The sequence below is a fragment of the Vipera berus genome (assembly GCF_964194415.1).
Source record: "Vipera berus genome assembly, chromosome: 2".
Lineage (NCBI taxonomy): Eukaryota > Metazoa > Chordata > Lepidosauria > Squamata > Viperidae > Vipera > Vipera berus.
The window spans coordinates 143,137,964-143,158,490 of record NC_138203.1 but is presented as its reverse complement, the minus strand read 5'-3'; the positions used below and the strand labels follow the sequence as shown (position 1 = coordinate 143,158,490).

Sequence of the window (20,527 nt, the reverse complement as noted above, 5' to 3'; positions counted from 1 at the left end):
ATTGATGTTTCTTCTTCCAGTTTTAAAACCACACTTATCTTCCAATCCAGCTCCCCTTAATATAGGAATCATGAATTCACTCCTGAATTCACTGAGCCTCCATAAAATGTATGGAGAAGTGAATTAGAATCCTCCATGTTTTCATTTTGCTAGGTATCCATGTGATGAAGACCTGGTTTTAAAAAAAAATCAAGCCTAGTACTACATTCTGAAAATATTTTTCACCAGGAACTACATTTCCAGGGTTTCAAATTGGTTACCTATATGTCAGCATTCCCCACCCTGATGCATTCCGGATGTGCAGAACTACAATTTTTATTACCCACTGACGGGCTGGTCATAGACCTCCATCATGCTATTATTTTCTCCCTCCCTCTTTTAGCAGCAAGCGGGGAAATAGCCAGGGGTATGGCCCAGAACCATGGACAGCGCCTTGGCAAGCTGGGGGAGGGGGGGACAAATTCAATACCATTGAGAATAGATGATCGGCAGTAAAAGAGAGCTAGTTAATGTTCAATACAGATGTTACTACATGGTGCCCACAGTGTCTTCTTCCTTGGAGACTTCAACATAATAAATAAGGAAACTCATATAAGTACTGAGGGTGCTTACATGTAACGAGTTAGCACATTTTTATTTTCAAGACTTCGCGCTTACATGTAATGAGTTAGCACATTTTTATTTTCAAGACTTCAGTGGATCTTCTTGCTTTTAGTTTCAAAGCCTCTCACAACAGCAATGCTTGTAACTATCTGGTGTATTTCAAAATAGCTAGGCCTAAAGCATCGGGGTGGGGAGAGAGAGAAAAGAAGGAAAGGCTTTCTGTCACTTTAAGATCTGGCAGAAACTGACAGGGAGAAATTCTCAGGGGAACACAGCATTAATTTGGGACTTGTGCACAGCAAATTGCCTTGGGCATTCGTTAGCAGAGGCCTTTGCTCCTAGCTCGCTGTACCGGGAGAGGCGGCTGGCTGGTGTCATGACCTTGGTGTGTTAGCAGGCCTTGCGGTTCATGGCACATGCAGCTGGGGGTGATTAAGCTGAGCGGGGTGCACCAGGCAGGGGCAAGGGGCCCCTCCTAACTGAATGTAACCCAGATGTCTGTGAATAGAGGAGGAAGTAAGGAGTTTGTCCACTGGGTGTTGCTAGCTGACATTGGGAGGGAGGGAAGAAGTGACTCCTTCTCACACTCAGCCTATTTGTATAACAACAGGATTCAATCCCAATCGCTTTTCTTGTCTCTGCATCTGTCTTGATAGAAATAATTCTCCATTCTTCCTGCCCATTTGTTCCGTGTCAAGAGAATGTAAAAATCTCTGTCTCCAGCATCTGGTCCTAAAGATTTCCTCCTCTTGATTTTCCCAGCTTGGCTTATACATGAGGCATCTTTCTTGGGATCTCAGTGAAGCTCTTTATCTATGCGGTGATGATAACCATCATGACTGGGCTTTGGATGAGAGGCTTCCTGGCTCATTTTGTTTGCTGAAAGTGCACTGTTAAAAGTTTTCAATGTTTGCATATTTTGTTTTATTTATTCTGCTTCTCTAGTAAAGATTGCCTGGATTTATACTGAAAATTGCCTCCCCAGTAAAGAGAACTTCATTAGAGTCTTGTAAAGACCGCCTTTATAGCTAGTCTGTATTTATGATTGCAATGCATAAATGTATAGCAGAAAAAATTTAAATGTGACATGGATTAGCAAGGCATCAGGTTCAATCAGAACAATCCAGACCACCTAAGGAGAAGTGACTACTGTACTGTTAAATAGATCACAGACCAAGAAGGGGCATTAATTAAAGTCTTGTTAATATTCTTAAGGTTATGCCAGGAGGCCTCTTATGCAACGATATTTCAATACCATATTAAAGGAGACGTTCAAAAGAAGAAAAAGAGTAAACTGTGTATATGATGATATATAGAAGCATGCAGCAGAATGTTCCAAGAATATCCACTATATCAAGTAGTTAAAACATTGTCTTTTTGTTTCCAAATCAACAAATAACATCCTGTTCTTTTAAAATCTGTCTTAAAATGTTGAGAACAGGCATTCTTGGAAAAAGGACAGGACAGCATGGAAAGCAATGACTCTTTAATATATACTTTATACTTGATTAATTTTCCAGTAGTGTTGTCTTTGATGTAGAGTTCCTTGATAGTGAGAGGGGTGGCATATAAATTTTATAAATAATAAAAATAATTTTATCTGAATCAGCACTAATGATTAATCTTTTTTTCAAATTACAGAAATGAGACATTGCAAAATTATATGATTCATTTAAGGCAAACAATGAGGTAATCAAGTATGTGTTAATAGACAGATGTAGGTAAGTTTCTTTAGTAATATGGTACATAATTTCTGTGTTAAAGCTTAATTTTAGGGATTCTCATCTAATTTTAGGGATTCTTTAAGAGTTAAAGAAACCTTTGCTGATACAGATAGTCCTCAGTTAATGACTGCTGTTTAGTGACTGAACTTACAACTAAGAGTAGTTTTATGACCAGTCCTTAAACTTACAACAGTCATAGTGTCCTCATGGTCACATGATCACAATTCAATTGCTTTGCAATGGCACACATTTACAACAGTCATGGTGCCCCACAGTCACATGATCACAAGTTTCAAAGACGTCATCTGACAAGCAGTCAATGGAGAAGCCAGCAGCAAGATGCAGATTGCAGTCACATGACATCATGCATAACAACCTATGGTGATTTGCTTAATGATTGCAGCAATATTGTCAACTTAAATCTAGCATGGTCACCTGATACTTTATCTAATGACTGCATTGCTTAGCTGTAGAATTGTCAGTCCCAACGGAAGTCATTAAATGAGGACTATCTGTATTGCACTGCCTTCCACAGCAAGAATATGCAACTAATGCTTGCATTACAAGGTAGATTAAAAACTCCTCCCTTCTAATTTCATCCCTTCAGATGAAATTGTAAGACTTGAAGTATGAAAAGTCTAATGATAATGTGAAACCTGATCAATATTAATTTCTGTCAAGAAGTCCTTAGCAGATGCTTCACTGCAGAACAACAAAAAGCCTGGGAACATTCATATTATTCTATTTCTTAATTGTTGGGAATATCTAAAAGAACAATCTCTGGAATTGAATGCTTAATCTCTTTTAAGGGTATAAATCCTTATTTTGTAAATAATATATATTTATTTACTGTATATCACAACTTCCAAACAATTATTATTATTATTATTATTATTATTATTATTATTATTATTATTATTATTATTATTATTATTATTATTATTATTATTATTATTAAAGCCTACAAATAAATACAAAAATATTAAATCATAATGTTAAAATATTAAATTCCCAATTTTTGTCTAAATAAATGTGACTTAGCTCCTCACTGAAAAGTAAAGAAGCCAATGCAATAGAGCATTTCAACTTGTCACGGTATATTTATGATGGGAATATTCTTCAGGATCTAAGCTGTTTTGCCTTTATAGATTAAGCCAGGGCTTTTAAACCGGTGGTACGCGTACCACCAGTGGCTGGTGGTAGGCACCTGGCTGGTGGTAGGCAGCATCACCTTCCTCCCCCTGCCGCCCCCCACCTCCTCCTCCCTCCGCGCTCCACTCCTTCCCAGCTCACTTGCTGCTGGAAAGCATGCTGCTTGGCAGCAGCCTACAAGAACCCTACAGAGGGTGCGTGCAGGTGCAGAGCAAGGCCCTGCCCTCCCCAGGGACTTGTGCAGCAACCAGATTGACTTCTGATTGGCGCTTCTCCAGGGCACACATGGCCAGGAAGGCGCGTCGGAGTCCCAGTTACCTGTAAGGCGATCAGCCTGCTCCTGCCCCATCGCCCCGCATGAGCGCCTCGCCGGCCACCGAACCCTGCCTTTCAAGCAGGAGCGGCCTTGCCCTGCTTGCCCTTGGCCGCCTCCGCGGGTGCCACTCTGGTGCAGAGAGGGTGAGGCCGGTCCCCGTTTGGCTCACCAGCCCCAGGAAAGCCCCGCACGAGTGCCTCGCCGGCTGCTGAACCCTGCCTTTCGAGCAGAAGCGGCTGTCAAGCCCCAGGAACGACAATCAACCAAGGGGGTGGATCCGTGCAGCAACCCGGCTACCTGGCCTGCCAGCTGCTCCTTGCTCTGCCGATCAGCTGGGAGGCTGAGACTCTAGATTTGAGCTGCCGACAGCGCAGCGCAAGGAGCCTCCCGCTGCTGGAAGCCTGCTTGCAAAAAGCGGGGCGGGTGGCAGCAGCTGCTCACGGCGCCAGCCAAGGGCAAGCAGCCACTTCTGCTCAAAAGTACCGGCGCTCCCAGCTGACTGGCGACCATGAGAGAAGGTTGCCGATGCACCCGGCTGTTTGGCGGTGTCGGGGCTGCCTGCCAGGACTTCCAGCTGGCCGGCTGCGTCGGATCTGGAGTCCCAGCCTCCCAGCTGATCAGCAGTGTTCTCCTCTGGTCGGCGGCTCAAATCTGGAGTCTCAGCCTCCCAGTTGATCGGCAGAGCAATGAGCGGCTGGCAGGCCAGGTAGCCGGGTTGCTACGCGGATTCCCCCCCCCCCGGTTGATTGTTGAGCCCGGGGCTTGATAGCAGCCTTGCCCTGCTTGCCCTTGGCCGGCGCCATTAGCAGCTGCCGCCGCCCACCACACTTTTTGCAAGTTCTGTTGTGCCGCTGCCGCAGGCTTCCAGCAGCAGGAGGCTCTGGGACAAGCTTTGGCGCATCTTCCCTGCACTGCGCTCTGTCTGTGGGGGCTGCCTTAGGAAAGGTGGAAGCGCAGTTGTGGTCCGGGACAGTCAACTGCTCCGAGCACTGTCTGGCCGGCTTTGTGCCTCCGTCCCCCAAGAGCAGCTGGTTGTGAGTTGCTGCCGTGCACTTCCCCGAGTGTGCCTTAGCCCTAGATCTCCCCCCACCCGGGACTCTGGCTGTGTCTGCAGAAGGCAGCGGGGCGAAGGCATCTTTGGCGTGTCTTTCATCCCTCCCATGTGAAGGGCGCCTTCCTGCCCCACGGTCGACAGCAGCATTGTTGGCGCGCATGGATCGACTGTGAGCGAATGCAGGGTGTTTCTGTTGCTGGAATAAAGCTTATTAAATGAGCTGGTAACCTCCAAGTATCGTTGATAGATCTTTCCCAACTTTCCTCGGGTGCTTCATAAAGAGTTAAGTGGGCATCAGGTTTCTTGGTAAAAATGGATAAGGAAGGAAGGAAGGAAGGAAGGAAGGAAGGAAGGAAGGAAGGAAGGAAGGAAGGAAGGAAGGAAGGAAGGAAGGGACAATGGGAGGGAAGGAGGAAAGGACAAAGGGAGGGAAGGAAGAAAGGAAGGAAAAGGAAGGGACAATGGGAGAGAGAGAGAGGGAGAGAAAGAGAAAGGGAGAAAGAGAGAGGGAGAAAGAGGGAGAGAGAAGGAGAGGGAGGGAGGGAGGGAGAGAAAGAGAGAAAGGGAGGGAGAGAGAGAAAGGGAGAGAGAGAAGGAGAGAGAAAGAAAGGGAGGGATCAGCAGGGAATCTTGAAAGACAAGAGGCCTGTTTTTTAAAGGTTATGTTAAATCTACAATATGTCTGTCTCACTTATCAATGGCATCTCCCTCTCTCTCTTTCTCTCTTGCCGTACTTTTTTCCTAGGGCTGAGACTGGCCCAAATCACCCCATTGGCTTTTCTGGATCCTACCTTGAGTGCTTTTATCCTATACAAAACAGCTATCATCTCTATCATGTTTAGGTTTAGCTTCATTTGGTTCATTTTGATCCAGATCATTGTTGAACCAAGAAAACATGTGTTGTTCCTTGAAGCTAAGTGGCAAGAGCAATAGAGCATTGTACCCAACACGGTGCCGGAGACACCTTGTTTCATAACTCTGGATGTCCTTTCCCAGAGGTTTTGATATAAACATGAAGCATAAATAAGAAGCTTGAGCCCTATAGATGTTGAACAGAGATTTCCCTTCACCATACTTCGGATCGAGTTTGACAGGAAAGACTGGTACTGTGACAAGAAATGTCTCCAGGGCTGCAGGAAGAGAATTTAGCCAATAGCATCAAACACTGTCAAGAGTAATAGAGCTGCAATTTAAATCAGTCCTGCAAGCCAAACTGAAAGGCAGAGAAACACTCATTATACTAACTCCTTTGCCATCCAACCTCCGTTGGTCTGATTCATCTTTTTTCCACTTGTGCCTGAATTGTAACGCATCCTCCCGCTTTGTCACTGTTAGTTTTCCACGGCTTTGGCTTTGTGAGGGAAGAAGATTGCTCTTAGTAGCAGTCATCTGGCACTGTTTCTGTATTATTCTATAGGTCAGCCAAGGCTTCCGTAGTATTAAATAGTTTATTGCCAGCAGACAGCACCGGGATATCTCACAGCACATTTCGGAAACAATTTTAATTGGTCCACCACTTGAATGATGTACAAAAGGTTCCATGCATGAAGCAGCCAGCATGAGGCTGTCTGTTTCTAGACTGAAAAAATGCTTGGATTTTCTTTTGACTGAAGTTATGTAAAGCACTTTATAATAAGCATATTTGGCATGGAAGCAGACCCGCAATTTTGCATCCCAGGAAGAGGATTTCAGAATGGAGAGAGTAAAGAACAGCAGGGCCATCAGAGGCAGTGGCACATGAATAAGAGGGGATAGGAAAAGAAAGGCACTGGCAGTGTACGTGGCATGTGGATGAAGAAAGGAGAGGTACACACCAGTCTTGTCCTGACTGGGTTTGTAAGTTCCCTCCGGATTTTGTCTCAGCCAGAATCCAGAACCACCAAAATTTCTGGGTTTCAGAGTGGTTGAATTTCTGAGCCACAATCTCCCTGCTTTAAGTTGAAACCAATTTCCCCTGGAATGGGACAACATGCCTTGGCCAGCTCACGGTGGCCCAGCTCATCACAGGACATTTCCACATGGACAACTCACCGCTGGTGGCCAGAGGGAGAACCAGACAAGGGGTGTGTGTGAGCAAACAGGTGGGCAGAGCACAGACTGCATCGGGGTGGCAGCAGGGAACGCATTGGGGCAGAGCGTGGCAGCTGGGGGATTCCCATTTTCCTATCCCCCCCTCCCCCCGCCGCCACCACCAATCCCATTTTAGGAGAATAGAGTTACAGTTAGTCCTTGACTTATGACCATTCATTTGATGACTGAAAAAGGTGACTTATAAACGGTCCTTGCAGTTACAACTGCTGTAGTGTCTCTGCAGTCATGTGATCAAAATTTGGGAACTTGATAACTGGCATGTATTTATGATGGCTGCAGTGTCACATGATTGTAATTTGCTTAACACACAATTTGCTGAACAACTGCAGTGGTTTGCTTAACTGCCATGGCAAAAAGCTCATAAAATCAGATGTGACTCGCTTAACAACTGCATCACTTAGCGACAGAAGTTCCAATCCCAACTGTAGTCGTAGTGGAGGACTACCAGGAGAAAGTTATAACTCCTTGCTTTCTAAACAAGTCAATTGTCTTGCTTCTTCATTATAACAAAGTTCATAATACTAACTATGGAAAAGCATTTAACCTTTGAGTGCCCAGTTTCTGGTTGGCTGAGCAAAATCCAGGTTCAGTCTGATATTTCTGTCCAAGCTTGGATGAAAACAATTTTTTACTCTAAGCCACTATAAATATTTTTTATAGACTATTTTATGTTTTTTGAAACAATGTTATTCCTAATCTCAGTACTGCTACATCTGTTTTGGACTTTTGCTTCAGTCTGTTGGTCCTTATGATCTTCCTTGGCTCTTGCAGAACTTTGATATTGCTCCCAAGTAAATCAATTTGCTCAGTAAAGGAGAGGCCAGGAAACTGTCACCCTTCTCACTGGGTTTATGGCAGCCACTGGCTCCTTCGGCTACCTGCTAAAGCTGAAATGGATAGAAATTCTGCTCTCAGATTCAAGTTTGACCCTTGATTAGGAGAAGAGTCTTGAGATTAATCAAAGAGGAAAAGTTTACTGCTAATTCAGTTTAAGCCCTAGCATTAAAGCTATATGCTTGGGGGTATGGGCTGGCTGAAAAATGTGTCTCTGTTGGAGGGGATGAGGAGGGAAATACCCATTTAGGTGTAGAAGAAGCGATGTCCTCAGTTATTTAAAGAGTCATTTCGTGCTTTTGGTATAGAAAACTCTGTCTCTACATCATTCTGAAGCTGTGCAATGATGGCCAAATATTTTATTTAGTTGCAGCAGGCTGCATTTAAAAAAGGTTTAACACCTCAGGAAGAATAGTGGGGTTAACTTCAACCTTTTAAGAAGACTTATCTTCTACTGGCTAAACAATGGCCTATTTCAACTGTATTAAATTAACTGGCTTCTGAATATGCATGATTTTATCTTAGAAGAACCAGTGCCCTTTGTCACAATATTTTTCAGTCCGTTACAGTTTCTTTTATAGGTACCATTATTCAGTGTGCTAATGTATTGGGCCGAGCAGCATTGCTGTGTAGCTGTTAAGCTGACTTTATTTAAGAGGCAATGGAGCATTCGGAGCTCTACGTCAATCTGCTCCTGCAAGAAGATTGCACAGACTGACTACAAGCAACGGCACAACGAAGGTGTAAGAACGGTGCATTAGAATATCTGCAAGAAATGCTGCTTGTTTGCAAGCAGGAGCTGATGGGAGCATCTGGAGGCAGCAGACTAGAAGAGAAAGAATAGGAGAAAATCCCAAAGACCTGCAATGACTGGAAAAAGCAAGCAAAGATACTACTAAAAGTAATAGGCAGCTTGGCTGCAATCCGAAAACAACTGGAGCACCACTTGAGCACCATCGGTTTTGACAAAATCCCTATCAGTCAATTCCAAAAGGCAGCTTTCTTGGAATAGCTTACATCCTGGAGATGATACCTTTAACTCCATCAAATAACATCTGCCTATGCCAGATCATTAGGAAGGACTCAATAAGTGGACAGAAATGTCAAATCCAGTCTACACATCTGGCTGACTGTGTGATGAACCATAATGATTCAATAGGTGGACAAAAATGTCAAATACAGTGTGACCATCTGGCTGACTTTGCGACAAACCACAATAACAGACTGATAAAGTCTTGGCTCATAACATAGCAGATACGATGTGGTTTGAAAAAAGAACGTGTGGGTAATTGAAGTGGCAATACCAGAGGATAGTAGAATAAAAGACGAAAGGTCTGAAAAAGATCAGAAAATATCAAGATCTGAAACTTGAAAGATTATGGCATAAGCCAATTGTGGTGGTCTCAGTTGGCACAGCAGGTGTTCATACCAAAAGATATTCAATGTGATTTAGAAATTTCCATCTGTCAGTTGCAAAAGGCCACATCACTTGGATCCACACATATACTACACTGACAGATTATGACATCCTAGCTTCTTGGGAATTACTCATTGTATATGAGGGCAAACACCAGCTAAACTAAACTACCAGCATCTGTGACTTTACATTGTTGAGAACAGATAATTTATAATGTTTTAGAAAAAAAGATAAAAAGCTTATTGTGCTATAATTTGATAAACATTATGACTACAAAAAACGATTAGAAAAGAGCTAAAACTATCTAATTTAAACAACACAATACAAGTAGCCCTTGACTTTCAACCACAATTGAACCCAAAATTTATGTTGCTAAGGGAGACATTTGTTAAGTGAGTTTGGCCCCACTTTGCAATCTTTCTTGCCACATTTGTTAAGTGAATTAGGCTTTCCTATTGTCAAAAGGTTGCAAAAGGTGATCACGTGACTCCAGGACATTGGAACCATCATAAATATGAATATGAATCATTGCAAGCATCCAAATTTGAATCACATGACCCTGGGGATGCTGCAATGGTTACAAGTGTGGAAAATGGTCATAAGTCACTTTTTCAGTACTGTTGTAATTTGAACGGTTACTAAATGAATTGTTAAGTCTAGGAGTACCTCTATTGTCACCATGCAATCTTGGGGGTTCATGATGGATTCCCTCTGGAGAATAATACAATGGTTGTTAAAAGGAGTGTATGCTTACAAAGAGAAGAACAGATTTAATTGACTCGAGGTTTGTTTTTTTAAAAATCCTTTTGGCAAACTCCTCAAAATTCTTGGCTATCTTCTAGCTACATTCAGTTCTTTACCAGCACATTTTTGGTGAGCTCTGTATTGAAATCAAATAATAGCTTCATTTATTCCTGCTTCCTGTCCCAACACATTCCCATTGCATTTCATTATGAATTACCATTGCAAGCCTATGCACATATACTTAGAATGCCCCACTGAACTCAGAGGACTTGCTTTTAAGTAAAACATATGTTTTACATATCATTGCACCATCCCTTCTCCATGGCATTTAAGGTAACTTTTAGGGATATTTCCCTTCATCTCTACAACCATATTATTGTGGTTGGTTGCACAATCAGCCAGATGTCTAGACTGGATTTGACATTTTTATCCACCTATCAACCTGGGACAGGCAGATGTTATTTTTGCAGGATGTAAGCTCTTCCAGGTAATGGTGCCTTTTCCAATTGATTGATGGGGATTTTGTCAATGCCAATAGTGTTCAAGTGGTGCTCCAGTTTTGGGATTGCACCCAAAATGCAAGTGCAATATTATTACTGGAGCCATCTTTGCTTTCTTTTGTTACAGTTGTTCTACCTCTATTTGCATGTTTTTATACTTTGTGATTTTCTCCAGTTCTTTCTCTCATCTTCTGCTAGCTCCAGATACTGCGATGTCCACTATCCCCTTTTTTTGTCCACCTCCACCTCGCCTTGGTGGAGCAGTGGGCTAATGCCTCCTTAAGTAACACCAGCTGCCTGCAATTAGTGCAGGTTCGCATCCCACCAGGGTCAAGGTTGACTCAGCCTTCCATCCTTCCGAGGTAGGTAAAATGAGGACCCAGATTGTTGGGGGCAATAAGCTGACTTTGTAATAATGCCGCTTGGGGTGTGTGTGAAAGCCCTAATAAGCAGGCATATACATAGAATGAAGGCTACTGCTAAGCTTGTAAGCCGCCCTGAGTCTTCGGAGAAGGGCGGGATATAAATGGAATTAAAATAAAAATAAAATAAAATTAACAATTGTTAAATCTTGTGTGGCAAATGCTTGTCTGTTTGAATTCTGAAGTCCCAGGACACTTTAGTTCCTAATGAACGACAATATTTGTAGCTCAGGGTTGAAATGAGGGCTCCTTGATACTCTCTGAGCTTGCTTGTTTTCTTGCAGACGTTTCATTGCCCTAACTAGGTAACATCATCAGTGCTAGTAAGGAGTGCGGTTTGCTGTCGGTTTATATTCTGGTGTCTTGCCTGTCTGTCTGGGTGGGGGCGGTCTTAGAGATTCTTTGGTTGGGCTGCTTCCTAATGGCTCTTTGACAGTTTCTTGTCTAGGGTATTGCTTACTTGATCATTGGTCTGAAGTTGACCTTGGAGCTAATCTATGATGATCTGAGTGCTGGTTACTGGTGGAGAGTTGCTGGAGTCTTTTTCTCTTTTGGGCTAGTTGATTATCTCTTTTGCATAGTCTATAGATTTTGTTAATGTCTATGTGTCTATTGAATGGCTGATTTGTCAGAGTGCCTGTCTTCTAGAAGTTCCCTGGCAATTTTGGATTTGGCTTGGTCTAGGATTGTCACATTTTCCCAATTAAAACTATGGTTAAATTTGTCTATATGTTGTGAAATTAAAGAATTTTTGTCATGCCTTTTGACTGCCAGTTGGTGTTCATGGATGTGTACTGCCAGTCTTCTGCCTGTTTGTCCTATATACTGTGATTGTTACCGTTCCTACATTGTATGTTGTAGATGACTCCTGTTTTTTTCTTCTGGGGTTGCTGGGTCTTTTGGTTTGCTTAGGATGTTTTGAAAGGCTTCAGTTGGCTTGTGGGCTGTGCTGATTCCATGTGGTTGTAGTAGTCTGTTGGTGGTTTCTAAGATATTCTTGACGTATGGCAATGTAATTCTTTTTAGGGTTTGTGTTGGTTGTGCTGTATTGGGTTAAATGGTCAAGGACTTTTTGATGAAGTTGCATGGGTATTCATTTTGTTGGAATGTTTTGTATAGATGCTCCATTTCCATTTTCTGCTTTCTGGTTTGCTTCAGTGTGATTGGGCTCATTTAAATACAGTCCTTACCCAGCTTCTCTTGTGAAAGGTTGGGCTGTTGCTTTGGTAGTGTGGAGCACCTGGTTAACATGAGTGGTTTTTCTGCAGACTTGCGTTACTAGTTTGCTGTTGTGGTCTCTGCTTATCAGCATGTCCAGGTAGAGTAGCAAGTTGTTTTCTTCTTCTCTAGTAAACTGGATTCCTTTAAAAATGTTGTTGATGGTTCTGTAGGTGTTCTCTAATTGGTCCTTTTTTATTGTGGTGAAGGTGTTGTCTACATATCTGATTCATATTTTCGGTTGTATTTGTGGAAGTGCTATGGCTTCTAGATGTTGCATGACCGCCGCCGCTATAAGTCCTGAAAGTGGTGATCCCATAGATGTCCCTTTAATTTGTTGGTAAATTTGGCCATCAGATTGGAAGTAATGTAGTTAAGCAGAGATTTATGAGATCCATAATCCTGGGTGTGTTGATCTTCATGTACTCAATTCAGTCAGGTATACTGTGAAGCAATGCAATCATGGATTCGTTAGCTAATTTTGGATCAATAGATGTGAATATGGCTGTGACATCAAATGAGACCATGATTTCTTCCTCATCTATATTCACATCTTTGATTATTTGAAAACACTGTAGTGGAGAGTTAATGGAGTGTTGACTTCCTCTTGTGAGATAACCACACTTTTTTGTTAGTTCTTTTGCAATGTTGTATGTAGGGGTCCCTGATAGAGATACGATTGGATGGAGGGGTATGCCAGGTTTGTGTATTTTATTTATTGAAATGAACTCAAACACACTGCAGCAAACCAGAAAGCAGAAAATGGAAATGGAGCATCTATGCAAAACATTCCAACAAAATGAATACCCATGCAACTTCATCAAAAAGTCCTTGACCATTTAACCCAATACAGCACAACCAACACAAACCCTAAAAAGAATTACATTGCCATACGTCAAGAATATCTTAGAAACCACCAACAGACTACTACAACCACAAGGGATCAGCACAGCCCACAAGCCAACTGAAGCCTTGCAAAACATCCTAAGCAAACTAAAAGACCCAGCAACCCCAGAAGAAAAAACGGGAGTCATCTACAACATACAATGTAAGAACGGCAACAACCATTATGCAGGGCAAGCAGGTAGAAGAAGACTGGTAGAATGTATCGATGAATACCAACTGGCATTCAAAAGCCAAGATCAAAATTCTTTAATTTCACAACATTTAGACAGATTTAACCATAGTTTCAATTGGGAAAATGTGACAATCCTAGACCAAGCCAAATCCCCAAACCTTTGGAGAGGTGCACGCGTACCTCTGCGCGAACGGGCAGCGGCACCGCTCTTTGAGAAAGCTGCCGCGGCACGTTTGCAGGCTGCCGAAAGCGGCAGCTTTGCAGACGGGCCGTCACCGTCGCGCAACCGGGAACCGGTTCCATCACACATAAAAAAAATGGCAACCGTGCACGTCCGCGCATGCGCAAGAAAAAACCGTTTTGCGCATGCGCAAAATGTTTTTTGCGCATGTGCGTGCATGGACGCACGCACGCAGCTCCCACTTTTGCAGACGGGCCACGGCAGCTTTCTCAAAGAGAAAGGTCTACGGTTGTTCGGAGAGGTGCGTGCGCACCTCTCAGAATGGGCAGTGGCACCGCTTCTTGGGAAAGCTGCCGCGGCCCGTCTGCAGAGCTGCTTTCTCAAAGAGCGGCGCCACTGCCCGTTCGCGCGGAGGTGCGCACGCACCTCTGCCCATTCGGAGAGGTGTGCGCGCACCTCTCCAAACGGGCAGTGCCACTCTCCATTTGGAGAGGTGCGCGCGCACCGGGCGGCTGGGAGCCGCAGGAGACGGCTCAAAGAGCCGCATGCGGCTCCGGAGCCGCGGGTTGCCGACCCGTGAACTAGCTCAAAAGAGAAAAAGACTCCAGCACTTCTCCACCAGTAACCAGCCCTCAGATCATCATAGATTAGCTCCAAGGTCAACTTCAGACCAATAATCAAGTAAGCAATACCCCAGTCAAGAAACTGCCAAAGAGCCTTTAGGAAGCAGCCCAACCAAAGAATCCCTAAGAACGCCCCCATCCCCACGGGCAAGACACTAGAACAGGGCTTTTCAACCCACGATACACGTACCATTGGTAGTACTTCGGTACCTGGCAGGCGGTACGTATGACAGGTTGAAAAGCACTGTTAAAAAAAAGCTGTCTGGAGCTTCCAACGCATCTGGAAGACAAAAGGAGGAGGAGGGGGGAGAGAGGAGAGGACATAAAAGGAGAGGGAGAGAACAGAGGATATAAAAGGAGGGGGAAAGAAGAGAGGATATAAAAGGAGGGGGAAGAGAACAGAAGATACAAAAGGAGGAGTAAAAATGGCACTTTTCCCCTTTTTTACGGTTTGTAATGTTTTGCTATAGAATAAAATACAAAAATACAAAAGCAAATAGTAGGACATAGTGGGGAGGAGAAAGGGAAAGAAAAATGAGGGAGAGAAGGGAAGAAGAAAAGAAAAGGCATTGACTTCCAACTTCCTCTGTTGCAGTAGAATGAAGCATTAACATCGAACCTCAACTTTTTTACTTTTCCATAATAGTATAAACTAGCCATTTCTATAACAAAAAATCAATCTAATCAGTAAAACCCAAAATTCCCCCCTTTTTTTAGTCATCAAGTTTTTGACACCTTGCTAAGCAGGGTGGTACTCGAATATTGTCATGTCCTAAAAGTAGTACAATCTGTGAAAAGGTTGAAAAGCCCTGCACTAGAATATAAACCGACAGCAAACCGCACTCCTTATTAGCACTGATGATGTTACCTAGTTAGGGTAATGAAACATCTGCAAGAAAACAAGCAAGCTCAGAGAGCATCAAGGACCCCTCACTTTAGTTTCTTCATTTTCTATTACTTTGTCTATTTTGTGGCCCCGCCACAGTTTTGGCTTTCAGGCAAGTGGTATTTCTTGCAGGTATTCAAATATACCATTCATTATCCCATTGTTTGTAAACCATCTGTTGTTGCTGTTATTATGGTTGGCCACAGGTTTTTTTTATATAATAGTTATTAATCATTATTATTATATGATTAATCTTCAATTAGATTCACAAAGATGGTAGAAATATAATAATTCAAGACCCAGCCAAAGACCTAAGAATTATTATTATTAGCAGATTATTGTTATAGGCAGTTCCAGGGTATTTTTTTGTAAAATTAAGGTGTTCAGGTCCAAATAAAGATTATTATTATTAGTTACATAGTCAGCCAGATGTTGAGACTGGATTTGGCATTTTTATCCACCTATTGAGTCCTTCCCAAAGACCTGGGATAGGCAGATGTTGATGTTTGATGGTGTTAGAGATATTGTCGCAGGATGTAAGCAATTCAGAGTAAAGCCACCTTTTGCAATTGACTGATGGTGAATTTGTCAATGCCGATGGTGTTCAAGTGGTGCTCCAGTTCTTTTGGGATTATTATGGTTCAATCACACAGTCAGCCAGATATTCAGACTGGATTTGGCATTTTTATCAACCTATCAAGTCCTTCCCAAGGATCATGCCCTTTATCCATGCAGCAATGTTGACAGGCTCTGTCTACCAAGGAAAATAGGTGAGGTTATTATTATTATTCTGGTTCGTCACACAGTCAGCCAAATGGTTAGACCAGAACTGACATTTTTATCCACCTGTTGTGTCCTTCCCAAAGACCTGGTAATATTATTTCCTGCCTATTACATATTTTATCCTGCTTTTATTTTTTTATATAGAGTATATAAGGTGAGGCATTATCTATACCATGCATCCAAATTATCTAATAACCTATAAAACCAGATACTATCTAGAAAACTTCACTCAAACATTCAATTCCTACAAATTACCGGTAGTTTAATTTTGAAAAAATACTTGTGGATTTGGATCTTGATTTCCATTCAGCTGCCAGAACTTTCTGTGAATAGAGACCCATTCATGGAGTAGTCCTTCTAATAGTAGCAAGGGATGTGAGTTTTCCTGTTCCCCCTTTTTTATAGTGCTTGAAAGTTTTATTCCTGAGGGTTCTTGCAGAGAAAGGCTGCAAGAGGAGGAAAAGTAATTTCTACCAACATTAGAATTACAACCCCTTTTTCAGAACATGGAAGTGAATTCATGTCTAGGCATTGATTTTAATAGGCAGCATAATCATTTTAATGTCTAAGACTCTAAATGTGATTTTTTTTTAATCCTATGCAATGCCTTTATTTTGAATTTTCTAACTCTAGCCCTTTTGACTCCATCTTTCAGTGGTGGAACACCTAAAGTCCCATTTAATGGTTACTAATTCACCAGTGTCTTTATTTCTGTATTACAGCATTTGGAACATGGATATAGAACAGGGCTTTTCAACCTTTTCACCCATTATAATGGGTGAAAAGGTTGAAAAGCCCTGATATAGAGTATGGAATAAATGATTTGGATATGCAGTAAATGGTTTCTTAATGACTTTTATTTACATAAACATTTATCTTGAGGTTTTTAATATTCCCTGTGCTTCAGGCTATGCTGCCAATTAAGAGAAATCTTATTGTTCAACGCTCCTTTCATTGCAGGGCCAGCATTAACACTTTCAATTGTGCAATAGCTCTGATCTTTATATGATAATCATAATGGTGTTACAGTAATTGCGCCTTAGAAACATATTAGGACTGTGGGAAACTGGGGTTATGAAGAAGATCTGTTCACTGCTTCTCTTTTTGTCTTTCTCTGTCAGCGGATCCAGTGGTACAGATCGAAGGCAATCCACATTGTTGTTTCTTCAACTTCAGCCCCAAAATTATGTTCACCAAGGTAGTAAAGGCACAGCTCTGGGTGTACCTACGGCCTGTTCAACACACATCCACAGTCTATCTACAGATCCTGCGTCTTAAGCCTGTGACAGAGGATGGGAGCCGACACATCCGTATCCGCTCACTCAAGATTGACCTGAATTCACGCATTGGCCACTGGCAGAGCATTGATTTCAAGCACGTGCTCCAGAACTGGTTCAAGCAGCCTCAGAACAACTGGGGTATTGAGATCAACGCTTTTGATCCCAATGGCAATGACCTGGCTGTGACTTCTCTTGGGCCTGGTGCTGAAGGCCTGGTGGGTAAATGAGAACACTTGCTATCCTCTTCTTTCTTGACCTTAGCTCTGAAAAGAGAGCTGAAGGCCCATGAACTAGTTTGATTGCCTGCTGAGCTCCTATCTGTCATCATTCTTCAGCCATTGCAATGGGCTGTGAGAATAACCTTGGGGCACAGGAGAAAGAGCTGCAACCTAGACAACAAGTTGATAAACAAAAACTGAGTCCAAAGGTGGGAGGGGGGTGGAGAAAGCATCTTAGGAGGGACCCTCCCTAGTTCTTTGGAAAGTAAAAGCAAGAGAAGGGAGAAGTTCTTTCAGACTTGCGAGACTGTTATTGCAACCTTATAATAATAGTATTGTTAGGACTTATGGTTATGGTTTCCTATCTGGACTACCTTGAAGGGCTGACAGACATGATAGCTCTGGCCTAGTTTTAACATTAGGGTATGTAGTACTGTGGGGTGTTCTCTAGAGAGTGCTGGCTTTCAGAATCAATATTATCACTGAATAATGTAACAATCAAATGCAGACAAATGCAGGTTGGAAAATGGGAAGTATTTCCTTTTATCTGTTTCATCTCAAACAGTAGGCTTACGGTGTAGTCAGGGGAAGACTTAAGGAGGGAATTCTTGCTACCTCTGTGGTCAACTGGGGACTGCAGTGCTACTACTTAGAGAAGGCGTTTCCATGTCAGTCATGACATTGCAATGTCATTGTGCTGGTTGTAATTTGTGATTTTTGCTTGATAATAGATCAGTATTCTCACAATATTTGTATTACAGCAACATGCATTAATTTAGATGAAACTTTTATTGCTTTCAAATACAGGATTAAGATAAATTTATATCTGCTTAATATTATTTACATAGAAAAATGAGAACAACTTAATTTTGGTTCGTGCTAATTAGAGCTCTAACAACGAAATATCCTTCTCAGGAATTCAACATTTAACAGGGTATATTTTAAAGTAGTACTTTATTACAATTCACTCTCTTTCTATACAGAGAGATTATATCATGCATTATTTCATGATTTAATTTAATCCTATAAAAACTACATTTTTCAAAAAACATTTAGCAAATTACTTATATGAGTTTCATCTTAGTTTTCCTATATAAATGTTTTTTAAAAAGTTATCTCTTTTTCCTCATTCTGAATTATTTCCATGGAACCTATCCCTTTAATTATAATTACCTAATAATTCTTATAGCTTAACTAAGAATGACCCACATGTAAGTAATAAAAAATACAACATAAAATATATAAAAAACTTTTCTCTTCCAGAGTACTATTCATCCATTATGTACAAACTGATTTTTTAGCCTGAATACTTTTTTCCCCCTAGCAGCAACTGATGGATCAATATTCCACTTTTCCATGGATTTTTTTTCATAGTGGACCAACATTTACTTAAGAAATATTTCATCATCAGGCTTAATGGTGTCAGCTAGAGTGTTTTTTTTTTAAAGGAGCAAAGCTCAGGACTGTTATTAGGAATTGAATAAATAACTGAATAAATAACAGGAATAAATAAGGACAACTGCTGTGGGCTCTCTTGGAAAGATGGTCAAGAGATTGTATTGGATTTGGTAAGTGTGTGGAAGAGAATGTATTTTCATAGCATTAGTTTACTTAAAAGATCCAAAGGGATAGCAAAGGTTGCAGAGATGAAGTTTGTGGATGGATTATGCATAGATGTGCCTGTAATTGATGCCCATCAAAACTCTTTGTCATAGGCTGTTTTCCACAGCTAGAAACTGTTATTTCATCACGGGGCCAATAGTTATTCTACCTAAATGCCTACCACTGTGATTTCTCTTTTTGTATGTCATTTGCAGCACCCATTCATGGAACTGCGTGTGCTGGAGAACAACAAACGGTCCCGAAGGAATCTAGGCTTAGACTGTGATGAGCACTCAACTGAGTCCCGCTGCTGCCGTTACCCCCTGACTGTTGACTTTGAAGCCTTCGGCTGGGATTGGATAATTGCCCCAAAGCGGTACAAAGCCAACTATTGTTCAGGCCAGTGTGAATATATGTTTATGCAGAAATATCCCCATACCCACTTGGTACAGCAAGCCAATCCCCGGGGGTCAGCAGGGCCGTGCTGTACACCCACCAAGATGTCTCCCATCAACATGCTATATTTCAATGACAAACAGCAGATAATCTATGGCAAAATCCCTGGCATGGTGGTTGACAGGTGTGGATGCTCTTAAACTCCCAGCCTGCTCTGTTCCATTCTTTTTCCTGTCCCCCACCCCTCCCCGGATTCTTGCTTGGAAGATGCACCCTGACATTGATGAATCCATTCATTAGCATTTTAAAACACTTTTGAAGAGAAAGTAATTGTGGGAAAAGAACAAAACGAACAGAATTGCATTGAAAATCTCTGAAGTGACAACATGCGCTGTGCAATAATCAAAACAGACATTGCATTAATGGAGAGTGGATGAGTTGCCTTGGATCCATACTTCCATCCATGAGGCAAATCTGAAATAAGCATTCTTCTCTCCTCAAGCTCTTTGTTTGACCCAACAGTTCTCAAGCTTTATTTTTACTGGCATTCTCTCTTCCCAAACACCCCCCCCCTTCCTCTCTTGATCTGAGAAAGTGGTGATAAAGTGAAAAGCCCATCAGGAAAAAAATAGGAAGCTGTTCAACCTGTTTACAAGAATGAAAGCTTCCTAGGTTGTGATAATGTGGAATAAAATGCTGTATGAAGTTATAAACGGGGAACGGGGTTAAAATGGATATTTTATATGAAGATGAATGAAATCTGCCAGCACGAAGGATACGTGCCATCCTGGATTTGGGGGAAAGGGGTGGGGAGGGAAAGTATGATTTAGAAGTTGAGGATTGCTGATTCTGCCTGCCTTTTGAGAGACTGACTCCCTAAAGACACTGGAAGCTCCAAAGAGATGAAAACTGGAATTATTTGGAATGCTTTTGCGAGTTGCATGATAGCAAGAAAAAGTAATGAAACGGAGGCATAGATGGGGAGGGGGGGGGTTATGGAGGAATTATCTAAGTGGAGGATAAACTGTTAATTTTAGCTGCCTTGTATTCACATTCAACTCTTTCTTTTCAATATCTTCATATATAACCTGAGCAATCTTTCTCCAAAAGTCATTATTCTTCAGCTTCTTCTTCTTCTTTTTTTTAGAAAATTGAGAAATGTTCAATGAACTTAAATTGCATATTTTCATCCTCAACCCACTTTTGAGGTAGTGTAAAAAAGACTAAAGAAACAGTACTGTCCATGTGAGGATAAAGAATTTTACCTACAGAACAGAAATCTCTCCAGGCAGGATGAAGTTAAGATAGAAAATTTATTTATTTATTCCTGGCAATAGAATCTTTTTTTTTCTGTGTCACTTTTGCTTAATATTCCAATGGGAAAAAAATCATATATATGCATGTA

At 41.8% G+C, this 20,527-nt stretch overlaps 1 protein-coding gene across 1 annotated transcript in view; it reads left to right on the top strand.

The window, feature by feature from the left end:
• Positions 1 to 19,322, top strand: part of GDF11 (growth differentiation factor 11) — a gene marked incomplete at both ends in the record, with an annotated part of 35,793 nt that extends 16,471 nt beyond the window's left edge. The window contains 2 exons of the mRNA XM_081321240.1: positions 16,748 to 17,121; positions 18,942 to 19,322. Coding sequence (XP_081177366.1) covers positions 16,748 to 17,121; positions 18,942 to 19,322 — 755 coding nt within the window. The remainder of the gene's footprint in view (positions 1 to 16,747; positions 17,122 to 18,941) is intronic.
• Positions 19,323 to 20,527: the final 1,205 nt, after the last annotated feature.